The following is an 18,499-nucleotide window of genomic DNA, read 5'->3' on the forward strand; positions in this document are numbered from 1 at the left end:
TTTTATTCATATCACATTTAATCAGAAATGTATTCAAATAAGAGAACATTTATGACAGGCCGGATCAAACACATTGCCATATCATATAAAATGTAGATGTTATGAGCAAAGTTAAGACTGAAGGTTAAGGTCATTTTCTGTGAGAGTCATTACCGAGCGCCCTGACAGAGATTCAGGCAGTGCACACGTGATGCTTTCTGCCAGCAAAACCTTCTTCTTGTTCTTCTGAAGCCACCTCCAGAGGTACCCCACTTTCCCATCACACTGCAGGGGATTGACAGTCAGGTCCAGTCCATCCTCCTCCAGGGAGTTCAGTGGGTCCAGCAGTCCTGTGGGGATGTTGCTCAGCTGGTTGTCATCCAGACTCAAGATTTTGAGCTGAGAGAGATTCTGAAAGAGGTTAGGGGGGAGTTTGTTGAGCTTATTACGAGTGAGGAACAGATAACTGAGGTTGTGCATGCCCTGGAGTACATTTGCATCCAAAGTTTCTAGTTTGTTGCCCTGCAGGTTTAGCCTCTCAAGTTTGGTCAGCGGGTCCAGACAATTAGCTGGTATCTTCTCTACACGGTTGTTGGACAGGTCAAGATTCTCCAAGTTGGGCAACTTCTGAAACAAAGCAGTGGGGATCTTTGTTAAATGGTTCTCAGATAGGTCCAACCAGGTCAGGCTGCTGTTGTCAGAAAGCCACTCTGCATCTGCTTGTTTAATCAGATTGTTCTTCAACACCAAGCTTCGGAGCGGGGCATGGCTGAAGACATCCGCAGGGAGATCACTCAGTTTGTTTCGGGTTAGATCCAAAGTGTGAAGATGAGGAACGCCCCTGAGAAGATGAGAGGAAAGGCTCTGCAGTTGGTTTTCAAACAAGTGAAGCTCTTGCAGTAGTGGCGTGGCACTGAGATGCCGTTCAGAGATGGAGGTGATGTTTGTGAACTGGATTGTTAGCATGGTGGTGCTCTCTGGGAGACCCTCTAATGGGTACTCTGTCAGAGGAACAGCATTACAGACCACCTCTGTTCTTCTGGGATAGCACTGGCAAGACGCTGGGCAGGAAAAAGTGCCATGGCAGAAATATGCCAACAAGACAAACACAACAATACTGCAGGACTTCATTGCTAGAACACAAGAGAAGGAGCACAGAGAGAAATAAATAGGATGAGGAAAGTATTGCAAAATGTCTGCAAACAAGGCCAATTATGACAAATCTCTTCCAGCTCATGCAAATGTTCTGTAACAAACTTACTGATGTTTTCCAGTTGAATGGGTATCAGTCACACTTCTCCGTATGTTCTGGTTCAATAATGTTCTCCTGCAAATTACTGTCATTTGGGGAGAAAAATCCTCCTGTGTAATCATTACTTATTATGTAAACAAGAACTCGTCACCGCGCCATCATTCGCCAAGGACATGCACTTGCAACAGATTGACCGTGTGGGGAAAGTACAAAGCCTGGAAACTTAGTTCTTCTCCATTTGTTGAGCAAGCTAATGTAGTCGTGATGAAAAGAAAAAGGATTGCTTATTCTGAATTGTGATGGTGCTTTAAAGTGAGCAAACAAAGTGTGTGATTGGGCTGCCACTGAGGGAGAACAATCGAAGGTTTACATTTGCAAATTTATGTGATCGCCATTTTAAAATCATGTCGATTTGGTTGTTTTGCTAAGCATTAAATTTAGTTATGAAAAACCATCTCATTACAGAAAAGATTTGAGCATTAAGAGCATGTGAAATTCATGTAAAACAGAAAAACTTTGACACAAAATGGCCTTAACTTTTGTAGTCTTTTCTGTCTCTGTTGTTGTGATTTTATATTATTCTTGTGGTTACTGTATTTCATGAAAACGTATTTGAGTTTGTGAAATGTAGTGTTTTTTTTCCATGTTCATTGTTCTATGAGATCATTTAGTAAATTTGTGTTTTCTAATTTTGTTGTGTTTGGTAGCTCGTATCCACTGTAAGTAAAATTGAAATTACACAAGCAGAAAGTAACTCTTGTTCTTGTTATATTGTAGTATTATATCATTGGATTATTACCGATATAAATTTAGGGCTAATTTCAACTACATTATATTGTTTGTGTTACAATGTCTGTATAATATATATATAACTATTTGTACGTATATAATCTATCATTGAGATTTAAATATATCCTGAAAATTAAAATATGTCCAAAAAGTAATATCTTAGCAAAAAGAATATTATCTTAAAATCTCAAGTGGGAACAACAGTGATTTTGTTGAAACTCACTGTCAAGTGAAATGTCAACAACTGCAGAAAAGAACAGAAAAAAAAGAAGGACAAAGGTTAAACTTCCTAGCAAGAGGAGTGCAATAAAAAAAAACAGATCCCATGGTAACTGCAGTTGCATGTGACTTAGTAGCTTCTGGAGTGTAAAGAACATTTCCTCCTGAAATATTATTGAAAGTAGCATCAGATGAAAGATGTGTACTCCCTCCAGTTTGAGTACAGTTACTCACAAACTGGGAGACAGATACACTGGTTTGAGATGTAAATTGAAAGAGTTGAGATATTGATTAAAAAGAAAAAAAAAAAGAATCATATTGAGGACTTCCTACCAGCAGGAGGCCGTAGGCCAACTGAGACTTGTCCCGAGTACTGAAGGCAGGTACAGGAGGTTTCATTCATGATGATTTAACTGGAACATACCATCACACAGACTGGATTAAAACCTGCAGTACGAGATACGATTTTTGCATTCGGGCAATGGGATAAACCATTACATTATGTATGATGAGAGCCAGTTGGCTTTAGGGTGTTTTGAAATATTTATTTCAGTCAATCCCACTCACTCCACATGCACTTGTGAGATATAGACAGACCTGTTCTAGTATAGTTCAAGCAATTTCCTAAAATACACACTAGTCCGATCACTGACAGGAAGTATCACTACAACGTTACGGCAGCATTCCTCTATTTTTGTATCTATAACACCCTATAATTACTGTGTGATAATATTATAGTCTTTCCAATAAAAGGAATGATGCTAATTGGTCGTGCTTTCCACTTTCCAGTGTATACATAGACTTTTCTGTGGTTTCACCACTAATTTGGATAGAATGAAACATGAGAATTTATGGGTGGTTTTCAAGAGTTTCTCTCCTGTCGTAAAACAAGAAAAACTTAGTACTTTGTGTAGATTTCACACATTAAATCAGTGCAGCTTTTAATGCGGTTAAAACATTATCCTGAAACTGAAGTCTGAAGGTGTTAGAATAACAGGTAAATGTTCAATATGCGTACATCCATAGAGTTGCTCACTGAAATACCGTAAGTCTTTATCTTTTTAAGGCACCCTCAAATCCTGCATATATTTTAAACATAGCTGGAAAAAACTATTTAAATCAACAATTGTTATGAATGACAAGAATGTTTCTGTTCATTTCACATTATTTTGTCATGTTGTGAGGGATATGTTTAGTGTAAAGAAATAATTCCAAAGGATCAAGGCTCAAAAGGATAAAATCTCCCATTGCAATAACCAGACACTGTATTCATACATTTCCAGAACACTCGTATACTGACTAACGTGCTGCTGTTATATTCATAAAAATAAAACATATTCTATCCGCTACAATTTTTGTGTTACAATACACACATCTCTTTGTTCTATATACAAATGTTCACATACACGCCAAACGTTTTAAAAATACAAATCTGAGTGAGTCAGATGATGGTTATAAAATAAGGCAGATTTTATATGGAGACTGTTCAATTCACTTATGACAACTTGCTGAAAAAAGAAAAAGAAAAATCCCCGTTCTCATGACAACAGCCGGTTTCTGTGAAAATGTTTTTGTCCATGATGTTTTTCTTTGGCTTATTGTCAGTCTCTTTCTGTGAACAAATAGTGTGCGTAGGCACCTGCGTCCGGACCACCATCATTAATCCACATGGATGAAAACGCAGCCGGGGTTAACTGTGAGGAGAGAGGGAAATGAACAGAATGATGTGAGAACCTGGGATACGACCAACACGATGGCAGGAATTCAAAGGCACGCCCACGCAAAATCCACACATATTAAACAAGAAAGCGACACAGCATCCACTGAAAGCATGAGAAAAAAATGCATAAAAAGCAGACAGATAGAGGAAGGATCTCGTCTACATGTCTGTCAAAAAGATACATTATTAAATGTACTGTATTTGATGCTTTGGTGACAAAAACACGGCCTTTTACTGTTTTGTAAGCTTGATACAAAGCTTAGAATGAAGCCCAGAAACAGAAAATAGTATGTGTAACTACAGTTTCAGTGTTTTATTTAATTAAAAAAATGCAGATCAAGTCTATCATCTACTTTTCGGTGCAGTAATATTCCCAAAAATGTCTTGTCACTTGCAACAACTATGGATTTCAGAGTTTATGATTTGCACTCAACTGCAAATGTGGAAATCAGGCAAAAAACATGCTCCTGATTGTTTTACAGCACCTCCAATAAACCACATACACATCTCATGCAGAGGCCCAGTTACCCTCTGTCCCTCCTCTTTCACTTCCTTCAGAAGAACATATCATCATCATCATCACCAATATCGACATCTTCCAACGACCAACTCCAGTCTTTCAGGTCAAACTCAAGCACCCTGAAAAAACGAGGTTCAGGGAGTGATTCAAAAATCTGTTGGGGCAATATGTACCACACTCACCAGGGGGCAGTGTGGAGCTAAGAGGGGTACGTGGGTGAGTGCAGGCTGCTTGTTATGAGGAGAAGATTAATAGACACAGCAGCACAGCAATGCAGCAGGCAGGGAGGCTCACCAAGCTCTGCTACTTACAGTCTCCCAGCGCGAGAGACGTTAAAATGGTGGGGTCAGAGGTGAGGAGGTCAGGGGTCAGTGGAGGATGATACGGAGCATGGGGCCAGTGCTGGAGGATGAAAGCCAGTTAGGGTGTGGCTGAGACTACTGAGTGTCACAGAAAATAAGAAGAAGTTAGTTCTTACTCCACGAGTTTGCTAATGTATGAGATGCCGTGCTGGAGCATCAGTGCTGCATACAGCGTTATGCATGTGCAAAAGATGTAGCAGGCATAGGTGGGAATCATAGGGGGGACTGGGAGGTCCAGGTCCCCTCTACCTGGGATTAAGAGAGTTTCTCACATCCCCTTTTCTTTTTAAGATGATATGAGTACATAATCTTTAATAAAATCCAATTAAAGCATTTGTGCCAATTACAGATGCAACATAAAAATGTGATACCCCCTTCAAATTCTCAGAATGGTTCGGTCCGTCTGAGAGGCTCACACACTGCATTTGATGTACCTTGGAAGTGGGATTTTTTTGGAAATCAATGAAATAATTTTTGATAAAGTGAGAGGATAATGTGACAACTTTTTTCTTTCCTTCTTTTTTGCTCATCATTGATTATGTAGTTCACTTAACAGATGAAAGAAATTACTGACAAACACCCTAAAACTCCTTCATTGTAATGTTTCATTAAATCAAGAATAACAAATATTTCACATTGTAAACTGCCTTTTGGGGAAATTAATTCTAATGAGTAAATCAAAGTTTGATAAAGCAGGACTTGATACAGTGACAGCTCTCTGTCAAAGCGTCCGTTGCTTAATAGCAGAGGTGCCTGAGACTACCAAGTACATTGTACAACAATAAATGTATCAGACACTTTATTTCACTCAGCAGAATAAAACAGGTTTGTACTTTTAACCAGACTGCATTTTGTTGCCTGCATTTCTTCACAGTTGATACAGGGCAGCCATGTCTTCCACACGCCTGTGGAAGCAGAGGGTCTATCTACATTTAAAATGACTGTATAATGCTAAACTTATTTTGAATAAAAACTGATTGTGAATGAGATGGCCTTAGACTTTTTGCATCAACGCACAACTACAGTTTTAACTCTGGTAAAAAACAATATGTAAAAAAAAATAGGAGATTTCTTTTCTGGCTTTCTCACCTGGACTTCCCTGACGACTGCTGAAGTCTGCTGGGCTGGATCTTGATGGCACCACGATGGGATGACAAGTGAGGAGAGTTCCTGGGTGAAGACCGTGGCGAGTCTCGCGGAGACGAGCGTGATCTTGATTCCTGAGGGCTGGTCTGTGCTGCAGAGGGAGGACTCATTGTGGGGTGTTTCCTCGGGATCCGTTTGAGGAGGTGACTGACCCAGCGCTGCTGCTCCTTCTGAGAGCTGGTCAGCAGCAGCAGCTCTTTGGCAGTGGACATGTCATAGTTCACTGATGAAGATTAAGAAATTAAAAAGATTAGAATTAGGATGAACATGAGAGCTTTTACCAAAAACCATTACAGGCAAGAGCTTTTCTTCTTTACAACATAATCAAATGCAAGTGATCTTAGTTGTGGCCTACGGACCCTTGCATGGTACAATAACTTCTTCTTTTCTGTCCAGGTGGTCTTTGTGGCACTTTGTGTGGCAGCGGCGGCACTCGAGAGCTGACGGGGGCTTGAAGACGCTCCACAGGGGCCGCGTGCAGGCCTCACAGCTGGAGGGGAAGTGGTAGAGAGTTAGGATGAACTCGTGACCCTTGTGGCTGATGTAAGATGGACGTTCGCTGTTCGGCGCAGGTTCCACTATGACCTCCTGGTCACGCTTGCTCTCGCCTTCATTGGCATACAGGATCTGAGGTAAGAAAGAAAAGATGGAGAATGTGAGGTAACAGAAAACTGAGGGAGAGAGAAGAGCATCCTCAATTAAGGCTGGCATTATGTGAAGGAGAGGAGGGGGGGGGGGGGCAGAGATGGAGGGAAACAGAAAAAGTCTTTGCTCATTACCTGGAATATTCTTGGAATTTCTTTGGGATCAGCACGGTACACATCAGTTTGAGTGACAGGTCGGACATGAAACAGCTTACTGAGGTAGGGCGAAAGAAATGAGACAGTTGTGTGTCAAGCTCACCCAGGACAATAAATGTAATTATGACTCAGATTATAGAAGGATTTATTTCATTGCAGCTAAAGAAAATGACTTTAAATGTTACCACACATTCATTACAGCAGCAAATTATTCCACAACAAGAAAATGTCTTTTCTCTGAGCGCCCCCACCACAAGCATCTCTTTTTCAAAGTTACTTTTGAAGAGAACCAGAGAATGGTTTGTCATGATATCTGGTTCACAAAATGTGTCCCCTTTGCTATGAATGACATCAACTTTAGAACATTAGCCTTTCATGTTGTTTCCACTAGTCAGAATGTAACATCTTCAGCCATTCTCATCAGTCTCAACTGTACTTCTTGTTAATCAGTTGTGGGTTAGTTGTACAGATTTTTATGACTCACTCAATGTCCAGGGTCATAAAAGGATTGGCTTGCTCTCGGTCCACATCACTGTTGTAGAAGAGTATTTTCTTACTGCTCACTACTACGTACTGTAAAAAAACAGTAAGAGATGGGATATGACTCAGTCATTACTGAGAAAACACACCTGTAGATATGAGAAATACTGGCGGCTTAATTACTTTTTTGTCCCATCCAAAACGCTTGGTGTTCTTAGAAGGAAACGAAATCCATCCCTCCAGCCTGGAATCTAGTGAGCAACGAAAAAACAGGAAGATGTTGACATATAACAGACGACAGCCTTTAATCATGTGAACCACTTAAGAGAACACCTTGACATTTTTAAGCTCGTGTGGCATTTTCCCTAAGCAGGCGCTCATCACTCGCAGAGGAAATGATTCCACGCTAAGACAAAAGGGCAGGAGACAGGAAATCCTGCTCTGGGCTTGAACAAAAAGCAACAATCCTTCAGTGGAAACAGTCTGAATTATAAAGAATCTTCTGCACCAAATATGGCAGGTGTCAGTAGAGAAAAAACTAAATCAAATTGTCCAGTTTAAATATGAGTTAAGGAGCAACCAATGACATGGAGAGAATGTTATCTGTAGTGTAATAACTTTCAACACGGCTGAGCAGTATCATGCTGTGAGAATGAATGTGTTCAGTGAATTCTGAAAAGAATTAAAGCACAACAGAGACCGAGTAAACAGAGTAAGGGGGTTAGCTGAAAGATTTCAAGGCTGAACCAGAGTTGGGGTTATTTCTTTCCAAACTAAGGCAATTTAGGACAAAACAAAACAAAAACGTGCAATTTCAGTTCTAAAATTCCAGCTGCATGTCAGGTTTGAGCCGCCATGCAGGGTCACCTCCAGGTTCAGGCTCGGAGGACTGTTCATAGGTGAGGGCCAGAGGTCTCTGGCTTCGCTCCTCAGGCCTGACAATCTCATCTTCATCCCCAGAGTCGGTGTCAGAGTCAAAGAGAGCGTGAGCCGAGCGAAGGTTGGGCCGCGTGTCAATGCACACAGATTTGTGCGTACGCTGGTAGGTGAAGGACATTGATTCTGAGGTGCGGGAGTGAGTAAGGCGCACTGCACCGGACCACAAGGAGAGGGGTTGAAATGAAGTGACGAGAGGAAAGAAAGGAAGTATTGAGGAAAAAGTGGAAACAAATTAAAAAGGAAGAAGAATACGGGAAATGCATGCAGAAGTGTGTTTGAGCTTTAACATGTTGAAGCCTGAACAATAAGATGAGAGTGAGGTGGAGAGCATACCTGGGTATCCTTCGCCCATGTCCAAGTCGTTGCCGCTGCTGATGCTGGTGGAGTCCAGAGAGTGAACACTGAGGGAGGTGAGCTGGGACCGAAGCTGCTCGATGTCGCTATCCTTACTGTCCAAAGCCATCTGAAGCTCCAGACGCAGGTGATTCTCTTCAAAAATCGTCTGAACAAACACACAAAAAACTTTTCAATGAACTCACTTTGTTGTGCTGAACTATTTTATCCTAGTAGGTTTATAATGAGAGATACAAACTGTAGACTGCTCAAATTATGCCAATAAGCTGCATATTTTTCATATCTGCTATGAACCCAGAAATCTTCCTTAAATACATCTCTGGAACATGTTTGAATGTGAGCTCAGGCTCCTTAAAGAAAGGTATAAGACCCCCTGGCCTGTACTATTGACTGACAAGTTATTCATAGCGTCTTCAGCTCTGTTTGTCAGGAACTCCATCTACCTCCAGAATTTAAGGGCTAACAAACAGCTTTCAGCAGTATCTTATACAAAAGATGTTTTCTGGTAACTCTGTGTATATTTTTGGCAGCGTGGGCACACTGACCGCCTGCATGTCCGTCAGCTCCTTCTGGTATTTGATGATGGAGCTGTTGAGTTTTTCCCTCTCTGCCTGCAACTCCCGCTGCAGTGTCCTGTTCTCCTTCTCCTTCCTGTGCACCTCTGTGTCGTTGCTTCGATGGGCTCCCCGCACCGGGTACTTCTTGTTCATCACCTCAGCCAGCTTGTTCACAGCCTGGAAGCAAAACAGCACGATGGATCTTCACAAAGCTCTCTTTATGGTAAATATAAACTCGGTAAACAGACAGTGGAGCCTACAGAAATATCAATGCAGCTGCAGGAGAAACAGATTACTCTAGCTTCAGATGTAAGTTTTTGCCCGGAGTTCAACACAAGCCTGTAGCAGAAAATCATTCTTGACTACAAATGATGTTGGCATAAGAGCTGACTGTGAAAAAGACAAAAGTAAGAAAGTACAGAAGATATTCCAAGCTTTCCAGACCTGTGTAGGCGCATGTACCTGAATTTTTAGTGTCCTTTCATTCTGCAGCTGCTTGTCAAAATTGTCTTTCATAATGTTCATCTGCTTCTCCTCCTCCTTGGCCTTATGGAGTTCTGTAAAAATGTAAAAAAAAATCCTACTGACTTAACTTTACCAAGCATGTATTTTTATTCAGGACAGGTCTTATGAGGGGAACTTGAGCAATGTTCTCCAGTTTCACTGACAGTGTATTCCTGCAGAGACATCAGTGGTGACTTTTCATGACATCTTTTACAATGTCCTGCATATCCAAATGATTTATAGGGGGAGAAATCATTTGGATATGCAGGCCAGCTTTTTAACACATTTTCCAGGGATCGGGTGAAATGTCATTTCTGTAGAAATCTGTTCTCTCTGGTGCTCATTAACTCAAAAGGAGACTCACGTTGCTGCATTTCTTTCAGCTGGTTGTTCAGCTCTTCTTTCTCACTGGCAAGGTTGGCTACGTCCACTGTCAGAGTGCGGTTGGACTCCTCCAGCTGTGAAGACAGACAGGGCAGGCGTGAGTTTGAATGTTCAGCCATGTTTTACTAGCCAGCAAGGACAAAAATATAATACCTTGGAGTCGTTTCAGATTAAAAAATGATTGTATTCTTTACAGGAAGAAGAAGTTAGAACAGTACATCGTATTTACAGCTGTATTTGTATGTTATATCTGAGCTGTATGCTAAAGACAATTAACAAAATGTTAATCAAACCATTAAAAGCATCCTATGGAGTTTTTGACCAGCAGAGGTGCGACAGATACGTTTATGATGAGCCCAATTTGTTTGCATCTTTTTTCTTTCTTGCAATCAGTTTTAATCCATTTCATTGGAACTACTTCCAACAACTACTGAGCCGAGTAAAAAGACTATAATCCTCATTTGACACTAATAAAACATTTTTATACTAGAATATCTCCAAACTACACTTAGGCAGCAGGTGACTGAACTCACAGAGCTGATGGTTGCCTCTTTGTCGCTGAGCTCCTGTTTGTGTCTCGCCATCATGTCGTTGATCTCCAGTTCTTTCATAATCTTCTCCTTCTCCAGAAGGGAGTACTGCTCCTCGGCGATGGAGCGAGCCAGCTGCTCAGAATCAGCTTTGGTCAAGCTGGTCTCCAGCTGGGTTGTCAGAGAATCACTGCAAGGGGGGAAAAAAAGAAAAAAAGAAGCTTGAACCGTTATTATCTTACCAAACTGCTGGAGCTGGATAAGTCTTTGAAAAGCGTTTAATCCATGTCATTATCATCCCAGTTAGAAATCCTCTGCCTATTCTGTGACCATACATTAATAAGGCAATGTCATTTCTGTCATTGACAGATTTTCCAAGTGAGAGTTAGACTCAGTTTGTTCAAAGCAGTGTTTGGAGCAGCGATTGATTTGGTTTAGTGTAATTCCCTGTGTTGATTGTTGCATATTGCTTTTTGGCACATAATTCTAATCTGCGAAGACTGCTTCATTCTTAAAATTACAGATAATGATTTGCTGTGTTGTGCTGCACACATAGAAACTGCAACTCACATTTTATTGCAAAATGAGAGCTTGCGCTTTATTGTTTCACATGCTATTCACTTCATCATCACGTCCACGCCCCGTGTTAGATTCATAACTCTTCTGTACATGATTCAACAGATTTGTCATGTGTCTGCTGCTGGCAGTAAAAGCTTAACAGCCACGGTTACCTCTCCTCCTGATATTCTGCCAGTCGCTGCTGCGCCTCTTTGTACAGCTTTTTCCTCTCGTTACACTCATCCTTCAGCTCACGGATCTGAGTCTTGTAAAGGGTCTTTAAGGGAAACAACAACAGGTGATCACTTTCATATCACATATCAGAAGTCAGATGAACACAAAGAGCTGGATTTAAAGTGGAAAGTCACTTCAGAGGACTGTGTATATGTCAGCTGTGCTGATAATCAAATATTCGGCTGTTACTGCCTTCTGACAGATGAACAAAAAGAAAGAAAGACTAACTGTGAAATAGTGCTCTGCCTCCAGCTGCTCCTTCAGCTCCTTCAACTGGCCATCAGCATCCTTCTTTTCCCTGAAAAAGAAGCAAAAATCTGTCAGTCACTGCTGAAGCCAAATGAACACCAGAGCCAGAACAGTAGGGATGCAAATATATTTTTTTGTCAATCTGACCTGCAAAGCTCCTGGTTCTGTTTCTCCAGGATCTGCTTCATGTCCTGCAGTTGGTTGAGCTCCTGTTTGAGCTGTTTTTCTGTGGAGCGGAACGAAGACACCTGCTGATTCTGCTTTTTCAGCTCACTCTGGCTCAAACTCCGCTTATGCATCTCCTGCTCCAGACGTAAGGTAAGGTGCATCACCTGCAGAGACATGCAAACATGACTGTTAGATGCTTAGCCATATGGGGGTCAACTGAGCTACAGAACAAAGAGTTAGATCTGCAACTAAACGGTCACATGCTCATCACAAGTTTTCCACACTACGGAGTGAAACGCACCTCTTCAGAAAGTTTCTCCTTCTGGGCCTGCAGCTCGTCCAATCTGTGTTGTGCCTGTTTGTAGTCACAGTCCAGCATGGAGTGATCCTTCTCTAGCTGCAGCAGCTTTCCCTCCACCTGCAGCTTCAAGCTGCGCTCCTCCTGCAGGGTGCACGCCATCTCTGAACCAAAGGAAATGAAAAGAAAGTATTCTACTTTAGTACCATTAAAAGAGCACCGACCTTTGGCATACAATTATTATATAATCTTATGATTAAAGGTCTACTGCATCAATCAATCTACTTAATGACAGTAATTGGCAGTTCTTCAGCTTCTCTGTCTTTATTAATGAGTAAGGTTAGCTGAGTAAGATATGGTTTTTGAATACCGTTAAAAAAAAAAAAGAAATCTATAGTCTTATACATTAAGTTTTAGCTTTTTCCTGTTCCCCTGTTCACCTTTCAAAGCCTCAGACTTTGCCTCCTCTATGGACTGGTAGATCGTGTTTTTATCAGCAAGCTTGGCTTTGGTGGTTTTATGTTCTGCCTCCTCCTGCTCCAAACTCTGCTGGAGCGACTTGAGCTTGAACGTCAGGTCGATCTCTTGGTTGCCCTTTTCCTGCAGCCAAAAAGTGACGTTAGTGTTTTCGTGCGTCTTATTTCATGCAATGAGCATTTTTGTTTTGTTTTTTTAGGCAGGCCACACCAAACTTCACATTCAGGATTCGTATTTATAGAGATGACTCAACCTTTTCGAGATCATTGAGTTTCTCCTGCAGCTCCTTCTTTTCAGTTTGGACCTTGGAAAGAGACGATTTTATATCTTTCACTTCACCTTCCAGACCAGAGATGCATCCTGGGGAAGGAACAGGGGAAAAAAATTTATTAACACGGAAAGATTTTAGAATGGCTTTCAAAATTCATTGAAGTGCCAGAATTATGCTGAATGTGATCCAAAAGTCTTGAGACAACCATGCACTGAATTGAATGAATGCACCTCGGCTGTATGGTTTAAGACATTACATAATGTTTGTCCAAGTTTGGTGACAAATTTGCGAAAAAACTGGCACTTTACATTCATTTTTCTTTTCAAAGACTCCCCCGAGGCATCAGAGCAAACAGGCAACACTGTTGTTTCAATACATCCCCTCTGACCTCAGAGTTTGGCCTCTCTGCACAGACAGAGAACGTTCAAGTTTCCAAACAGCCTCTCACAAGAGGGTCTGGCTTTAGTCTTGTTTTGGCTTTTTACAGTCTCCTGCTTCACTCTCAGCCCTTTGAGCAGAAGTTTCCACCTATGATCAAACATTTCCCAAAGCTGGGTCCAAAAACCAGATTCACATCCACTACCCTGGTTCGGCCATAAGCTCCCAGTTGTGTAATGTCTTTCTCCCACAACTGAGAAGATGTTTACTACAGGGGCTTTTAAGGAGCCATGAAGGAGAATCTGATTAAAATTTTAGCACTTTCACCATTAAAAGTTTGCTAAACAGCTATGTGATATTCTATTTTTACTTCGTACAACTTAAACTTGTAATATTCAAGAAAAACCTTGAGACCATTTATTTAGCTCATTTTAATACCAGCTATTGTCAAAGCATAAAAGAGAGCCATGTCTCACCCTGTAGGTCAGTAATAGTTTCTGTCCAAAGGTTGCGGTCTCTTCTCTCCTCCTCCAGCTCGGCTTGCAGCTCCCTCAGTTGCTTCTCCAGCTCCATCTTGCTGCTTTCCAGTTGACTGCACTTTTCCTGCATCTCCTTGAGGCTGGCCTCGAGGCTCTGGGCTTGTTTCTGTGCCTCTGCCTGACTCTTTTTCAGCCGCGCCACTGCCTCCTGCTCGGCCTGAAGTACGCTGTTGACCTCCTCAAGCTACAAAACAGAAAACACTTGGTCACTGCAGCAGCATAAATAGAGATGTAATGAGGGAAAATAAAAAACTTAGGATAACTAAAGCTTATTTTGCTGTAAATGTCTTGCATGTGCTGCTTTTTCTTTTTTAAGGACTATACCTACACTTTCTTTATGTAGAGGTCGAGCACTATGAGGGTAAAACCTTAAGCCTCTTCAAGTAGTCCACCGTCCGTATATGATGCATTTTGGGCCGATATCCTGTAGTAGAAGCAACTGCCCTCAGCTTTTTAATAGTCATGTTGTTTGTTTCCTAAATTGCTGATATTCAATCTAATTCATCCTTCTCTCCATCTGTGAAATGCTCTTGTGTAGCTGGCTGCAACACAAGCCCAAAGGATGATCAATCCACTCCTCTGCTTGACACAAGTTGTTTAAAAGTTGTTGAAAACTTCACCAGCCCTCAGAACTTGTTTCCAAAATGTATCAGGTTTGTTAAGGTGTTCACATGCATTTTGTGGCGAAAATGCAGATTGTTTTTCTCTTTTCTCTCTCTCTCTCTCGGTACTTGCAAAACCTTCAAATTTGCAAAACTTGGCCTTTCCTAATGTTGACTGAGAGCCGTAAAACGCTGATTGATGACTGAGATGTTGGTTAAAAGTTATTCGAAAGCTTGAATATTTTTGGGGTGCCAAAACTTATTGGCACTATATTCTTTCTTTCACTCTAATATTATACAAAAAAAAACATTAGTCTTCCTTAAGCTGTCAAAAGGAAATGAGTAAACTTAAGGTTTGGCCTTTTGGAGATCTGTTCATCTGCTCACTTAACAGTTCACATTACAAGCAGAAAGTTTGACCACAGGTGCCTTTTTGCATGATACTGCGAGTAAAACCGTGTTGGGTGATGATAAAAAGCTCCCCTCTCACTTGATTTTGGAGCTCAATGTTCTTCTCATTGGAGATCTGCGAGTGCTGGTTCCTCTTCTTCAGATCCTCTAACTGGTCCCTCAAGTTGTTCACTGATGAACAAACGCAGTCATGAAGACAGTCAATGTCATACTTGAAATAACAAAATACAGAAGCTAAATACAACGATCCATCCAGTGAGAGCTTGTATATGTTCATAACACAAACTGAACCTCTGTGCATGCCCTCAAGTTTCAATAAAATATTTAAGTACTTCTGACAGAAAAAGAGAACAAACTCTTAAAACAGCATAAAAATCAAAGCTTGTTTGGGAATTTGAGGCCTGATATTTAAAGGGAATAAAGGTGTTTTTTGGTGCTCACATTCGTTCTCTAAGCTGCGTTTCCTGTCAGCTTCGATGTCCCCTTTGCGGAGGCTCTCAGCACTCTGGTGCTGCAGCAGCGCTCGCTCTCGCTCCAGCTGCCTCAGCGAGGCCTCAACTCTCTGCCTGCTGCTCATCTAAAGAGAGAAGGATTCACACACAATGTGAGCGGAAACAAACCTACCTCATCACATCAGACATGGTCGAGGTGCATCCACCCTTCACATCCTTTCATCCATTCTTACCTCCTTATCCAATTCTTTAACCAGCTTGTCTAAACGGTTGGTAGCGTTTCTGGGGAGAAATTTTTTTTTTTTTTACTATAGGCGATTATTCACAAAATTGCAAGGCTAAGAGAAAGACCCAAACCTTTGTCTATGTTTATATTCTGATGTTAAATATACTGCATATGTTAACATGTTTCTGAAACATATTTTATATGTCCCTAATAACCAAAACTGATGGAAGAACCTCTATGATTGACCAGATGGGGAGCCGAGCCCAACCATAACTCTGCTCTGTGTTGCACTTCGCTGCTCTTGTTAACATTTGCCATCTGTTCAAATCTAATGGTAAAACTCAACTTAAAGTCTAAATGAAGAGCTGATTCATGTTTGTATTAGCAGTAGTATTACGTGATAACGATGTGCAGGTCTGTGTGTTCATGTGAGTCCACTCATACTTGCACTTTTGCTCCAGCTCATCTTTGGCCTGCATCTCATGGTCGAGCTGCTCCTCCAGTGTTTGAAGCTTTTTCTGCAGCTGCACCGACAGACAGACACATGACAGGGAGTTTAAAACATTATTGTCTAATCAGCTACCATATTTTATGTTGTTTCTTGTCTCTCCCTTGTAATTGTAATCGTAAAATGGAAACAAAGACACAAACCTCCTCTTTCTTAGGGTCTAAACTGTTCTTCTTCGCCTTGGAGTTTTCTTTGCAGTTCTCTGAGTCCTCAACAGAGCTGCTTCTGGTCAACCTCAGCAGCCTGAGACAGAAAGGCATGTTTAATGACTTTACTGTACTGGACAAAGTCTCTCACCATCCACAAGTCCTATAAGCAAGTGATCATTATTGCCATAATCGGACCCATAACACGCGAACCTGAGTGCTCCAAGTAACTGTTATACGACTTAATGGCCACCACAGGAAAACATTTATAATGAAGAAATATGTACTCTGGACAAGTGTGACAATCAATTAAGACTCATATTTCCATGTGAGCTGTTGCACTACGGTGGCCCTGAGGTGAAAAACAGCTGTTTTGCTTTGATAAAACAAAACCAAACAACAAAACCAGACAACACAAATACATTTAAAAAATAAAGCAAAATAAAGTTTTCTTATTTGTTGCAGTGCTTTTTGTTTTGTTGCGTATTATTGTTCTGGGAATTTCATTTTCCGATTAGTTTCATATATATATATATTTTATGAGTTAAGAAATATCATATTGGACATTTGGTGAAGTCTTCATGTTATTTTCTTCCTGTGTTACTGGTTTTATTGTCATGTTTTCTGTAGTTTTCATCAGAACTACCGTAGTTTACCTTTGGAGTAATCTTCCGACCCTAATGGCCTGTTGCCTGCCCTGTTAATGGACATGATGCAAATGAAATGCCAAAACAATAAATGATTTGAGAAAAGGTTTATCCTAAAATTCACAGTTTGAGTTGTCATCAGTCGATGGATTTTTTTTTTTAATGTGCTGCACATGCCATTCAGTCATTTACAGAATAGTTTTCATCCTGCCTCTGATTAGTCAGATTAATGTGAATGAAATAGCAAAAAGCTCAATCCTCATCAGCTTGATTACAAAGTAGAACAACTTTCATCTTGGTACACAAGATTGATATAAAGAACTATTGCAACATGATTCCATCCATCCATCCATATATTTTTTTTCCTATTTTTTGCAAGCAAATAGTGGATAGGAAACCAGGATTAATCGAAAGCTTGTTAAACATGTTAAAGTGACTGTCAGAACAAGGCGGCAGTGTGGCGCTCAAACAGGGATACAGTGTCGGACTCGTGTGAAACTGTGTTAAAGGTATGGGGGTGAAGCTCTGTTTTCTCTCCAATTCTAGGCCCAGTGTCGTCCTGAAGCCTGTCTCCTCAATACGGGTTTTTAGTGTACATTTTTTCACATTTAATTCTAGTATGAATAATAAACCAAAACTAGAAGGTTACAACAGGAGAGAAAAAACCACAAATTCATCTGAATAAAACACTTACTGATCTTCTTTGAAATAGGTGAAGCCAATAAATGGTAGTTGGTTGCCCACGAAGGCTCTGGGTGGAGGAAAGGTCTCAACATCTCCTTTATTCTCCACTATGTCATCAAAGTTACTGGTGTCTATATCACTGTGCAGCTCTGGCACAACTGGAGCCACAGCTGGAAGACAGAAACAGAGATGGAGTCACAGAGAGAGTGAGACAGAGAGGAGGAGGCGCAAACCAGGAGGGTTTGAGGAGAAAATAAAGGTGCTGTTTAACATTAAATGAGATACTCAAAGGTTAAACTCTTGCTTCACGTATATTCAAATCTAAAACACTCACTACTTTGAACAAGCTTTGGCAGTGCTTGGGGTAGGAGTAAGTTTTCTGCAGGTTGGCGTGAGCTTGACACCACTCCTTTTCCCGCACAGTGCTCGCTTTGTGCCCCACACACAGTTGCCTTTCACAAATGAAGTCTAAGCAGCAGCGAATGCTCCTTCTGCTCCCTTCAAACAGGAGCAGGCACACTTTCAAAGTCTGCACAACATGCAGACAAAATATGTCAAGGGGCCAATCAGATAAAACTAAGCTAGTCCTTTAGTCTATAAATAGATTGTAATTTAGAAAAAAAAAAAAAAGGAACCATTATGGATCAAGTTCCTCAGACCAGTGCAATTCTGGCTCACAGCAAAGAGCTCATTACTGTTAGGTCAAGACACAACCCCCAGTGTGACAAGTGTGACAAATGTGACCCAGTGACGGTGGAGAAAATAGAGGGAGACATCAAGCACAGGAATGAGATAAATGAGGGGGGAATAAAAAAGAAGAGACAGAAAAAAAGGCCAATGTGCGGTGAGACGGAAAGAGACATGGAGGCCCTTGTGGCATGGCTTCCCAGAATGCTCTCTGATAGCGGGAGACTAATGACAGGCAGCCGTGGCCGCAGTGAGAGTCAAAAAGCGGGAGAAACCCTCCAAACTGGGGCGCCCCTCTCATTAGACCGGGCCGCATGGCCTGCCCCGCCCGCCGCTACAGGGGATGCTCCCTCCCGTCCTCATTCATTCATCCATCCATGGAGCTGGCTTCTTTGCCCTCAACCAACCTAATGCTTAATAAACATGAAG

General features: G+C 41.3%; 2 protein-coding genes across 6 annotated transcripts in view; both read right to left on the reverse strand.

Annotated features, from left to right (window-relative positions):
• On the reverse strand, positions 1 to 1,351 carry LOC140266625 (uncharacterized). The gene is made up of 2 exons (XM_072361655.1): positions 1,241 to 1,351; positions 1 to 1,112 (listed from the first exon to the last, which is right to left on the reverse strand). The coding sequence occupies exon 2, from the start codon at positions 1,108 to 1,110 to the stop codon at positions 112 to 114; it is 999 nt and encodes a 332-aa protein (XP_072217756.1). The 5' UTR covers positions 1,111 to 1,112; positions 1,241 to 1,351; the 3' UTR covers positions 1 to 111.
• A 1,412-nt stretch (positions 1,352 to 2,763) lies between these two features.
• The window catches only part of LOC140266622 (rho-associated protein kinase 2-like), a 30,908-nt gene continuing 15,172 nt past the window's right edge, over positions 2,764 to 18,499 (reverse strand). The window contains exons 9-34 of one of the 5 annotated variants that reach the window (XR_011907159.1): positions 17,394 to 17,553; positions 16,050 to 16,149; positions 15,843 to 15,922; positions 15,406 to 15,454; positions 15,162 to 15,297; positions 14,800 to 14,891; positions 13,645 to 13,891; positions 12,773 to 12,879; positions 12,483 to 12,642; positions 12,046 to 12,206; positions 11,724 to 11,908; positions 11,556 to 11,625; positions 11,267 to 11,370; positions 10,539 to 10,725; positions 9,986 to 10,079; positions 9,580 to 9,674; positions 9,106 to 9,294; positions 8,540 to 8,708; positions 8,135 to 8,356; positions 7,451 to 7,518; positions 7,272 to 7,360; positions 6,767 to 6,845; positions 6,347 to 6,614; positions 5,931 to 6,210; positions 4,791 to 4,881; positions 2,764 to 3,933 (exon numbers count right to left, since the gene is read on the reverse strand). Coding sequence is in view for 3 of the 5 variants with exons in the window: in XM_072361651.1 (XP_072217752.1) it covers positions 4,514 to 4,598; positions 5,931 to 6,210; positions 6,347 to 6,614; positions 6,767 to 6,845; positions 7,272 to 7,360; positions 7,451 to 7,518; positions 8,135 to 8,356; positions 8,540 to 8,708; positions 9,106 to 9,294; positions 9,580 to 9,674; positions 9,986 to 10,079; positions 10,539 to 10,725; positions 11,267 to 11,370; positions 11,556 to 11,625; positions 11,724 to 11,908; positions 12,046 to 12,206; positions 12,483 to 12,642; positions 12,773 to 12,879; positions 13,645 to 13,891; positions 14,800 to 14,891; positions 15,162 to 15,297; positions 15,406 to 15,454; positions 15,843 to 15,922; positions 16,050 to 16,149; positions 17,394 to 17,553 (3,476 nt within the window). In the remaining 2 variants the exon portion in view is untranslated. Of the gene's footprint in view, positions 3,934 to 4,487; positions 4,599 to 4,773; positions 4,882 to 5,930; positions 6,211 to 6,346; positions 6,615 to 6,766; positions 6,846 to 7,271; positions 7,361 to 7,450; positions 7,519 to 8,134; positions 8,357 to 8,539; positions 8,709 to 9,105; positions 9,295 to 9,579; positions 9,675 to 9,985; positions 10,080 to 10,538; positions 10,726 to 11,266; positions 11,371 to 11,555; positions 11,626 to 11,723; positions 11,909 to 12,045; positions 12,207 to 12,482; positions 12,643 to 12,772; positions 12,880 to 13,644; positions 13,892 to 14,799; positions 14,892 to 15,161; positions 15,298 to 15,405; positions 15,455 to 15,842; positions 15,923 to 16,049; positions 16,150 to 17,393; positions 17,554 to 18,499 lie in introns of all 5 variants that reach the window. The other 4 variants (XR_011907160.1, XM_072361651.1, XM_072361652.1 and 1 more) reach the window with 4 other exon arrangements.

The sequence above is a fragment of the Leuresthes tenuis genome, unplaced genomic scaffold (genome assembly GCF_036924035.1).
Source record: "Leuresthes tenuis unplaced genomic scaffold, fLeuTen1.0.hap1 SCAF_13, whole genome shotgun sequence".
NCBI classification, from domain to species: Eukaryota; Metazoa; Chordata; class Actinopteri; order Atheriniformes; family Atherinopsidae; genus Leuresthes; species Leuresthes tenuis.